At 35.9% G+C, this 12094-nt stretch overlaps 1 protein-coding gene across 4 annotated transcripts in view; it reads left to right on the forward strand.

Annotated features, from left to right (window-relative positions):
- Positions 1 to 12094, forward strand: part of LOC150102608 (signal-induced proliferation-associated 1-like protein 2) — a 485410-nt gene that overhangs the window by 205502 nt on the left and 267814 nt on the right. For all 4 annotated transcript variants that reach the window (XM_090398858.1, XM_090398862.1, XM_090398859.1 and 1 more), the window contains one exon: positions 6092 to 6249. In XM_090398858.1, the coding sequence (XP_090254984.1) occupies positions 6092 to 6249 (158 nt within the window). The remainder of the gene's footprint in view (positions 1 to 6091; positions 6250 to 12094) is intronic.

Raw genomic sequence — 12094 nt, forward strand, 5'->3', positions numbered from 1 at the left:
TGACCTTCTTAAAATGCTGCCGGGATAATAAACTGATCTCCAACTGTGTAAAATTGAAACACTGTTTCACATCACCAAAGGCTCTTCACATTTATAATCACACTAGCTTCGCCCTACCACATGAAGAAATTGCCGCTACCCCGCATTCTCTTGGCCGACATAAATGAAGCTATCTGTGCGTTGGAGGAAGAGCTTACCACTATGCTGAGCAACGACATTTGGACAATCCTCTCAGATGTCTCTCGCGCTTCAGCAGAGAAAGAATTTGTAAATATATAATGTCGGCACATAAAAAAGTTTGAAAGCCTAAAAAAGAACTCTGCCTCCCAACCTCATATACTGCTCAACACTGTAATTGACCTTTCTTTCATTACCCTGACGCTCTCAGCCACTCGCACGTGGCCACAAATTCTTGTAGCACTGAAAACAATACCATCTGAAGAAATAATGATACAAATAGAACGTGGTATCTGCAACATGCCCATCCATATTGCTAATGATATCAGACTGGATGTAGCTGGAGTTCTTACCAAAGCTAAACCACCAAAAACCAACCTATTGAAAGAAGAACTAAAAGCTCTACGAGAAATGAAGAACAACAGCAAAATAGTAATCACCAAAGCGAATAAGGGAAATGCCACTGTGGTTCTCAGCCAAATGGACTACACAGGTAAGCTTTCAACTTTACTGTTAGATCGTTCTACCTATCTCCCCACTGAATATGATCCCACCAGCTCCCAAATCAGAACACTCCAAAGGCTCCTTAAGAAGGTTACTTTTTGGCCCAAGGAAGTGACAAGTGACTAGCAAACTAAAACCTTTCATCTCTAGACCTCACCACACACAACCTTAGAAGTAGAAAAAGACACATCCCTTTAGAGACATTCTTTTCTCAGTAGAAAATTGTTTTTCTACTGAGAAATTAGTAGAAAATTTCTCATTTGAAGGTAATTTTTCGTTTGAAGCCTACAGGAAAAAGCTCAGTACTGGACAGTTGTCACATCATGCCACCACCACCACCTGGTGCAACTCTTAAACTAAACTACCAAAAATCCATAAGCAGAATGTGCAATTACAACCCATTGTGGATGGCATTGATCCCCCACATACAAATTAGCCAAACATTTAGTCAAAGTGCTTACACATTATACTGGCAACACATCACCACACATTAAAAACGCAGCCCACTTAAATAAAGCCAGTAAAGAGAACCTCGCACTCCAACGCACTGACATAATGGTCACTTTTGATGTCTCCTCCTTATTCACAAATGTCCCACTCAAAGATACATTAGATCTCATCCAAGCCAAATTTCTTTCCGATATCTCAGCCCTATTTCAGTTCACCATGAACTCAGGCTATTTCGTTTGGCAGGGAAAATTCTACAAACAGACAGAGGGTACAGCCATCGGTTTCCTTCCCCAAAGAAATTTCTTTATGGAGACTTCTGAAGAAAAAGCCTTAAATTCAGCCTCCACAAAAACCCACTGTCTGGCTATGCTATGTGGATGATGTGTTCTCTATTTGGCAATATGGCTTAGACACACTCCATAACTTCCTAACACACTTAAACAATCAACACCCCAGAATCCAGTTAAACTTGGAAAAAGAAAACAACAATAGTCTCCCTTTTCTAGTCACTCTGATTACATGCCAACCTGATGGATCCCTGGCTTTCTCTGTTTACAGAAAACCAACCCATACAGGTAGATACATTCACCAACAAATCCCCCCCCCCCCCCACACACACACACAACAATACAGGATTATAAAAACCCTGTATAACAGGACAAAACTAATCTGTTCATACAACAATTCCCTAACTACTGAACTTAATCATATCCTTAACACCTTCTTAGCCAATGGCTATAACCTCCCAAAAAATCCAGAAAATATAAAAACCAGTTATAGCTGCCCCCCCCCCCCCCCTTCTTAACAGAAATTACACTAAATCCATCACCATTCTGTATATCCGGGGCACCTCTAAAAAGCTCGCAAAAATCCTAAAAATATGACCTGACTACCTGTTACAAACCACATAAGAAATTGGCATTCCTTATCTGCTCCACCAAAGACCAGCCACTTCCTCTAGACCTACCTGGAGTATACCAGATCCCTTGCAGCTATAAACTGTCCTACTGTGGCTAAACAGGCAGGACAGCTAATATCAGGATTTCCAAACACAAAGACTACAGCCACTCAGGACTTACGGACCATGCACTAGATACCCAACACAGAATACATTAGAAGAAAGCCACTTTACTACACTGTAGCAAATATAAATATGAAAGATTGTTCTTGGAATCAGTCTCAGCTCTGAAAACTTCCCAAATCTCAACAAATTTGGGTGCATGAGACTGCCCCAAATTTGTGAAGCTTGCATCCTTAGAACATCAGCCCAACAGCCAAGACAACCCAATTTAGCCACTAGGGGACACCTTTAGGCCTCTAGCACCAACGCCAGTTGCCTTCTTCAGCCTCATTTGCTAGTTGTTAGTGCCTGCGTGCACATATCATAGTTTTATGTTTCCAGAAGATAGCAGTTTAACATTGCAGAAGTACAGGAAGGTATTGATTAAAGTTTTTAATTAATATTTTAGTATATGTTATCATTTCTTGAAAAATTCAAAGTCATATAACCAACCTATAAGTTTATCTACAAGAAATCCAAACAATAAGTGGAAGATGTTAGGTTAGAAGAGCCTGAAGGCCTAAGAGGGAGGATCTCTAAGGAGTGGTAGCTTGACTTGGATGTTGTTCAGGAGGTGTAAGAATTAATGTTTCTCACATTCTAGAGAAGTTTAAACACTGGTGTCAGGGTGATAGTAGCTTGCTTGCTGCAAATCTAATCATCTGGTGAATTGAATGAAATTACCAGCAATTTTGTTCCTGCGTGTTGTCAGGAATGTCACTTTTAGTAACAGTTTTTTCGATTGTAACTTATCCTGCATTGAGAAGAAGGGGATACTTGAAAAGGAACATTCTTTTCAGAATACATTAAAAAACAATAATTTAAGAGAATGATATATTTGAATCTTAGTTACTATACTTGATTTACTAACAGATGTAAAGAATAGCAAATATTAGGAAGAGAAAGAATAGGCGTGAATAAAAAATACTTTCAGTAATGTAAAATGGATTATGAATAATTTCCATATGTGATATTATATGTGCATTTGTGTTAGGTATCTAGGGGTAGAGTGAAGAATACATGATCTTGTAAACTCTAGACTTTCATATTTGCATTTATGATGGGCATAATTAAAAAAAAAATTATGAATAGATGGAAAGGGATTTGTTTGCAAAATATAAATCACTACCAGTCACTATACAGCTGATTCAAGAAAAACAAGTACTTTTATTGTATCATTGAATAAGCTACAGAGACATATGCAGTAATAAGCAAAGATATTTGTTGACAAATATCTGTGTAATATATTTCTCAACAAATAGTGCAATTAGAGACAACTGGGATAAAAACTGCACTAACCAATGAAACACGTCACTTGCTACAGAAACTATGCTGCATAGACTAAATAAAGCAAAACCTTTTGTTGTACTGCCAAACACAGCATTTAACTAAAAACAATTACATGAAATAAGTGTTTGTTAGATTGCATTTGAAATTTTTGCTATCATTTAAACAGAGCTCAAATGCTAACTTCAAATAAAATTCTACACAAAGAGTTAAAACTAACATGACATAAGCTTTGTGTCAGTGAGGCCCCCTGCCAGTCCCTATGCAGAAGCAGCAGTAAAATTCTACTGAAAGAGTTGCAACTAATATGTTGTATTAACTTTCTTTCAGTTTAGCCCACCCACATGACACAGGAGTGGCACACAAATGGTAATGAGAAGTCCTTTCGGTATAATAAACCTAAGAAACACTTTCTGATGTGAATGTCACATCAGAAACACAACCTTATTTATTTAGATTAGGTTGTTTATTAAGTCTGTTGATAATTCAAAAAAAAAAAAAAAAGTCCTATCTGTTTGTACTGCTACAGTGAAGCATAGTTGTTTTTTCTGGGTAAGGTATCCAAGACATGGTTAAGCTTGATCTGACTGACAATAGTTGTTTGCAGGATGCATTTCTTGTGTTTTTCAAGGCAGTTGTAGACATTTGTCCATAATATGACAGTTGCACAAATAAGGAACCTTGTACAACCTGGAACAGAGTGGGAGGAGTGGATCATTAGGAGAGTGGATAAGGGCAGGCAGCCAACCTTATGTGAGGTTCGAAAGCAGTACAGAGATTATATTTCTTTAAAGTTCTATTTTACTTTTATTTCTATTTATTTTATTTTATTTTATTTATTATTATTATTATTTTTTTTTTTGGAGATGCTCTACATATAAGGAATAGTAACTATTCTGTTTTCTTTCTATTAAACCTAATTAGGAGTTTCTTTCTCTCTCTCTCTGTTCATTCTCCTTTGTTGGATACGGACACTTTAGAGTTAGGAAATATCACTTACCAAAGGATGATGATGGCATGTGTATAAGATCAATTTGATCCCTTTACAATATTTTAGTAGAATGCCATGTATAGATTTTAGTGATTAAAATATTCTTCCCGAGTCATATATAGTACATATCATCATCATTGGCTTGACAGTCCTGTATGGGCCTGGCCTTTTTCGGAAACTTCTGCCAGCCCTCCTTATTCATTGCTAAGTTACTCCATTTTTAATTCACAAAGTCTTAAAAACAGTTGTTATTTTGTCATTGTTTGGTCTGTCCAGCAGTTATCATTTCTTCAATTTTTTTACTAAGTAATTTAAGGAAATTACAACGTCAACTAGGATATACATTAAAATAAATTTTAATATACTTCAGTATTTCAGCAACGTCACATTGCCATTTTCAAGAAACTTAAGAACAAGACACGTGCACGCACGCACAACAAACAGTAAATGAGGAAGAAGCAGGAAGTTATTATTTCTCCTTAAGTCCTGATGGTGATTTCTCCTAAAGACCAGAGTGGCTGTATTGGTGAAACTGGATGTACATCTTGTCTGGTCTTGCTGACCATGCATTGAATACCTGCCAATAGAAGAAAGCCACGATAGTACACCGTAGTAAATACAAATATGAAAGGCTTTTCATGGAATCTGCTTCAGCCCTAAGAAACAATCCAAACCTCAACAAATTTGGCTGCATGAGACTGCCTCAAATTTGGGAAACCTACATCAGAAGACCTTCAGCCCAATCGCCCAAGAATACCAACATTGCCCACTAGGGGACACCATCAGAACTTTAGGAGAAATAATAGCTTCCTGCTTCTTCCTCATTTACTGTTTGTTGTGCCTGCGTGCATGTGTCTTGTTCTTAAGTTTCTTGAAAATGGCAACGTGACGTTGCCGAAATACTGAAGTATATTAAAATTTATTTTAATGTATATCCTAGTTGACGTTGTAATTTCCTTAAATTACTTAGTAAAAAATGCATAACCAATGTCTAAGCCTTTCCACGAGAATCGTTTCTTCAAATTTCATGACAAGATAGTTTTTCTGAGATTGGGATATCAGTCCCATGTCCAACCCAGGAATTCTGGAGAGCCGATGTTTTCTGTTAGGGTTTTCTCCCTTAGCTGACCTTTTCCAATTTGAAAGTGTTGGGAACATGCTTTTTTGCTCTTGCATAACTTAGCTGTAAAACATTGCCCAGGAGCCATGCTGAGTACAAATGTACTATCCGATGCATGCATCGGATAGTACATTTGTACTCATCATGGAACAGATTTTTGAGATGTATATAACTCATGAAAACTAGTTTTCTAGTTTTTCTTAAAAAAAATCATAAATGTTTAGAAAATGTGCATTTTATAGATACATCAATTGTATCTATGAAATGCAAATAAATCAACCTAATTCATGAATTTCAAATCATGAAACTTGCAGCATGCAATCTCTTCAGTTACCTTGTTTCTTCTGTGTTCATTATTGTGCTGCAATATTTTTACTTTGGAAGTTCTGTAAACCATCTTTGTAAATATTGTATGATTGTTCCTATGCAGTCACATTATATAGTACTTAATGTAATTATATAGTACTTAATCTTTTGAAACTTAAAAAATATTACTTTTCAGCTTCTTCGAAAACGTCATATTGGTAATGATATTGTTACTGTTGTCTTCCAAGAGCCAGATGCTCAGCCATTCACACCTAAGAATATTCGTTCACACTTCCAGCATGTCTTTATTATTGTGCGAGCAATCAATCCATGCACAGACAGCACTCGCTACAGGTAAAATTGTCAAGTGCATTAAATTAGAAATTCTTTGAAATTTATCCAATATTTTAAAGGCCTAAATTTACACATTAGTACTTCATAAAATCTGTAATCATTTAATTTGATAATTTTTATATTTTACATTACAAAGATTTTCATTTATATGAATTGAGGACTGAAAAAGTAGCATTGTGTATATTGTTTAGCAAGAAAGCAGTTGAAATAAGTTTGTTTCTGCACTTTGTTTGTAAAACTTTCTTTCAGTCCATTATAATTAATTAATAACGAATCGTTTTCTAACATTATTAGCATGTGCAACTTTTTTAATGAACTGATATATATTTGTTTCACTTACCAATTTCTGATTTTAATGAAGTGTTCAGAATTGAAATAGCTTGGAGCATTATGTTGAGTGGTGTATATGTAACATCATGGTGGCTGGTGATTGTTTTGTGTATACAATGGTACATTGTGCCCTTCGATTGGAATAGGCCTAAGTTCGATTCTCTGGATCTTTATCTGGACGATTTCAATCGAAGGTGAGTTAGCCGATCTCATACGGAGGTAGCAGGGTTTTTTCTCCCGGAAACTCGAGTTTTTCATCCCGCATACAGACAAATCGGCCCTTCAGAACACACGCAATTTACAGACAAAAAATACTAGTTGTGGTAGTGGTGGAGGTGGGCGGTAGATGGCGTTGATTCGTAGTAGAGGTTCGGTGTAGTGGTTGAGACAGTAGTAGGTGTCCTCCCGCGATGAGGCTTCAGACTCCTTGGAGGTTTCACGAATAATAATAATAATAATAATATGTTTGTAATAAATTTGTACTCTGTGTCTGAGTGGTGGTTTTAATGTGACATTCATCTAGGACAGAGACCTCGATCAAATCCTGGAAATAATGGGATGAATTTTGTATGCCTTGAATTTTTTAGATAAGGCAACAGGTCCCTATCAATTGTCACATGGTTTCTTTTTTCCTCTCTCAGGAATAACTCTGCTTTTCCTCCCAGATCAGAAAAATGAGCTTGAGCACATTGTGTGTGATTTCATATCATAATACATTAATATCTCATGGACATGTGAACAATTCTAACAACCAATCAACCAGCCATTCTTCAGGGTGTAGCACACAAATAAGTCAAAGAAGCCTTGAGTTAGGAAAACTCAAATATTTTGGAAAGATCTGGCATTCTTTGAGATAGAATGTCAGATTGCACAAATGCTGCTCTTGTGGTAGAAGGAATTGTGAAATGTGTTGTTGCTGTAATTTGAGGTTCAGTTAAAAATAGTTGATTGATGTTATGTCATTTATAATAATGTCATGAATGTTGAAGTGGATATGGAATGGAAGTGTTATAACACCAATCATGTTATAACATTAATTTTGATATATTTTGTGTTAGATAGGCTGTCTGAAGAAAGACTGTCTAAGTTCAGTTCTAGTCGCCAACTAGAAGAACTTTGTTTACCACTTCCTGAGTAAGTCGATTTCTTGCACAGGCAAGTAGGGTTTTTTCTTCCTGTAAACTGAAGAAAATCATCTATAGAACTTGCATTATAATATATATATAGTGTAAGTTCTGTGGATGATTTCCCTTATCCTAGCACTATATGCAGTAATATATATTGTTAGGATAAGAGTCTATGAGATGGCAGAAGTTGTCTGTCATACTCTCCTTCTCCAGATGACAATTAAAATTGCTGATAGTCTTGGGCTAGCTATTATGTGATTAGCTAAGGATGTGCCTAGCTGCCCACTAGTCTTCAAAAGTTTAGGGCTAAGTGGTTGGACTAAAATGACTTTATTTTTTTATATTATGTATATTTCTGGTAGTATGCTCTGAGGGAAGTTTTTATGGTCTCATCAATAATATAGTTACAGTAAACCCTCGATTTAACGGACAAAATTTCCGGTCCGTATATGATGTGAAAATTAACACCCTTAATTTTAAAATGCTTTTAACCAAGATTTCCTTATAATTAAATTAACAGGTTATTTTTTATTATTAATTTTTTTAAAAAATATTAAAAAAAAACAAATTTTGGTGAATAGGCCATCATATGTTGGAAAAACACTGTAGTAATTTAGCTGACATAAATGAGTCACCACTCATAAAACATGTTTGCCAAATGATTAGGACGTGATCACACCAATTGCACTGTAATTGGTTCTTTTATTGCATCGCGTGACTTTCTGCGACAGTTTTATTATACATATTTTCATAATTTTAGGGAGTTAATTATAAAAAAACAGCAGAATTCAAAAGTTCAAAAAAAAACTTGATTGTTTTTTCAAAGCAGGATTACCTAAACCAAGTGCCTCAACATCGAACATTAACTTCACATTAACTTATTTAAAAGTGCGAAAATTATGTTAAAAATTGTGTGTAAAACAATTTTTTTATTATTACAGTGCTAATATTGATAAAATTACAGTATAGTATTACAGATATTTTTATTTTAAAAAATTCTCGATTTAACGGACACCTCTTAGACCCTATTAGTTCTGTTAAATCGAGGGTTTACTGTATTTGTTCTTTGCTTTACATAGTTGATGGTAGGGCAATATAGATTCATTTGAATCTGCATTTTCCATATAGAATACAATCTTCCTTCGGTAATGTGATCTCGACAGCATCCTTCCCCCTCCTCATGGGGCACCTGTCTGTGGTGGAGGGGGGACCTCCCAGTGATGATACTGGCCATTTTTATTCCTCCACTTATTCTGTGCTTTTCTTCCCATATTCTTTGCTCTACTTCTCCTAAGTCTTTTATGCTATCCTATCTTCCAGACCACCATCGCTGGATCATGCCCCACTGCTGTATTTGCCATGTGGCAAGACCTGCTAACATCTGGAAAGGGGGGGGGATTCTGGTAGTGCTGCACTACTTTGGTCTTTACATCAATATGACAAGCAGTCCTGGAATGCCAGGCCAGAATCATTGGCTAGTGGGCTTTCCTGCAAGGGTCAACAGTGTTGCTGTAAATCTCCCACTCCATGGCTTGGGATCAGGGTTCAGGGCTTACTGTGGTTCCTGTATGGTGTCTAGAGTCGCTCTGGCATTCCTCTCCCAAACACAGTCATTGCTTGTCAGTGAATGGACATCCATCTGTTGCTCTATGGTGGGTGGGGAGCTCTGGTGCTGAACAGAAAATCCTTTGAGCATGAATTTTTCATCCTTAAATTTTTCAGGGGCCCTCACAACTTCCCAACCAAGTACTGATACCTGTAAATATATCACTTGATTACAGAAGTAAAAAACAAAACACGTGATAACATTCTAAATGTTTCAGTTTTTCTCATCATCCATGTAACAGATGAAAAGCCAATAGGGAAAATAGTTGATTGGTGTTGATTGGTGATTCAAAATGGTTTAGAAAGACTGGCAGGATTTCCCAGAGCAGTTTAAAAACTATGATCTGGTGATATCCTTGTGGAAACATCATGTCAGCAACAATATGAAAACTTTCTGAGTGCAACATCAATGGGTAGAATACCAATTACAGTAACACCTCATAAATCACTAACTTTTCTAGAGGTTGATATCAGAATGGGATCTTAATGTTCTAAATGAGGAAACATGTTCAGAGCTTAAAGATCAGGAAGTGACTGATATGAGTGCATTCTGATACGTAGAGATGGTTACCTGGTTCCAACCAGGAACATCATCCTTACTTTTGGTACATCTAAACCTCCATCTGTAAAAGCAAGGCATCTTAGTTGTCCTGTTAGGCTGTACATCCCTAATCCACTGGGATGCTTTAAATGTCAGAAATACAGGCATGTCCAAACTGCCTGTCATGGCTCTACTTCCTGTGCCCTATGTGGTAGTAAAGAGCATGAGAATAAATCTTGCTATTCAAAGAAAGCTAATGTGTTAACCATCACTGGATGACAAGGGAGGGTCTCGCATCTGTGGTCAGATGCGAGACCCTCCCTCAACATTTCTATGCATGGCAGAAGATTACCCTATTATCCATTCCGATAATAGGGTAATCAATGTGTTTTGTAGGATGGGTGTTTATTATTACACATTGGAAAATTAGCCTTTCTTTTATGAAAATTCTAATTTTTAAAGTGGTGACTATTTTGCTTGTATAACAGTTGGAAAATTTAAGTATAAAGCACATGATTTCGTGTGTTGGTGATGAATTTGTATATCACCTTATTCCTTTCTCCCCTTCAACATGAAATGACTCTTCTTGGTACTGTGCCAGCTAGAGTTCTCGCAACTGTGGGCAAACTATACTCCCATGTATGCCAGAGATGGATGAAAAAGAAATACAAAAGATAAAAGCATTACTAAATATATCATATCAGGATGCATAGAAATCTTCTTATGCTGAAAAGATGACAATTAAGAAAATATCAATAATAACTCAAATCCATATGTCTATTCTATTATATGATAATTTCCCCATCCCTGAACTTATGATCTTACGTGCTACTTATCTGTGTGGCATGCCAGTCATACAGTCTCATTCCTGAAACTATTCCAAAAATGATCCCATTTGATAAGAACCCACTCATGAAGAAGATTATGGCAAGTATCTCGCCTAAAGATAAACCATCAGACGTTCCTCATAGAAATATGGATGCTTCTGTATCCACTGAAAGTAAACTAAACTCATCAAACAATCCTGACATGTCAGATGATGCATTAAGCATTTTTCCAGAAGAAGAGATGAATGCTAGCTATCTGTAGGGTATCTGTATTAAAATGCTGATATCCCACAATTTAAAAATATAAAAACAATTAAAGTTAAGAAATTAGTAATGTACTATTTTATTGTTAGTTAAACATGTTTGTTTTTGCATGTTATAAGCAAGACAATTTGAGATGTTATTTTTATCTTTAACTAATGAAGTCTTTCTAAGATGTGAAATAAATTTATTAAAATTAGTTATTGAGCTTAATTGTAATTTTGTATGTGCCATCAAAAGTTTGTAAGGTTGATGTTTATCTAAGCAAATGTTATTTACAATATGTTGTCAATAGGGAGTGAAGCAAAAGTTTCTGGTATATTATCAGAAGTGATTAAATGAACCTACGTAGCTCAGTGCATAGAAGATTATGAAATGAAATGAAGAACTGCTATAAATTCTGGCTGTTTTATTGTGAAATTGTTATTAAATAAAACGTTCCTGCACTGTGAAGAAGGAACTTTGTTGTTTTAAGCTCAACACTGGAAAGCAGTAATGGCTGCACATGCTGGCGGACTTGAATAGAAGTTTCTCAGTTACACTTTCGAGCATGCATGGAAGAAAGGAACGTTATTGACATTACTAAGCATTCAGCTATCCATGGAGTAAGAAAGCAACACAGCAGGAGAAAACTGTGGTGTTTCTGTGTCTTCAATATATAAAGACAATATATAAAATATATAAAGACTGGACAGAAATAAGAGGAAAAGTTAGACATAGAAGACTGAATGAGGATAGCCTCATATAAAGAGATAAGTGTGGGGTTTTTAATAGTCATTAATTCATATAGGATTTATTTTAGTTGAAGCTGAAAGGAACTTTATTGATTTCCAGTTTGTATAGAATAGGCCCAGTAAAGTTTGTTTTATTTAGGATTCTCAGTCTGATAAGTGATTTTTAACTGTAGATGTGGTTTTTTATTTCTTCAGATGCTTTCATATAGAAGGCAAAGAGTGTTCTGCAGTGTTGATCTGTTATAGTTTCAAGAAGAATGTGGAGACTTTCATACAGAAAGTTAATTCATTCTAAAGTGGTGAGTTTTTAGTAGTTTATTCAATGGAGCTTGCTGTTACTTTCATGTAGAAAGTGAAGTTATGGAAGTGCATTGGATGAGGCCAGATATGTTTTCTTCGGTGTTCTGTGATTTTAAAATT

The sequence above is a fragment of the Typopeltis vanoorti genome, chromosome 10 (assembly GCF_054136105.1).
Source record: "Typopeltis vanoorti isolate ZY-2024b chromosome 10, IOZ_Tvanoo_1.0, whole genome shotgun sequence".
Lineage (NCBI taxonomy): Eukaryota > Metazoa > Arthropoda > Arachnida > Uropygi > Thelyphonidae > Typopeltis > Typopeltis vanoorti.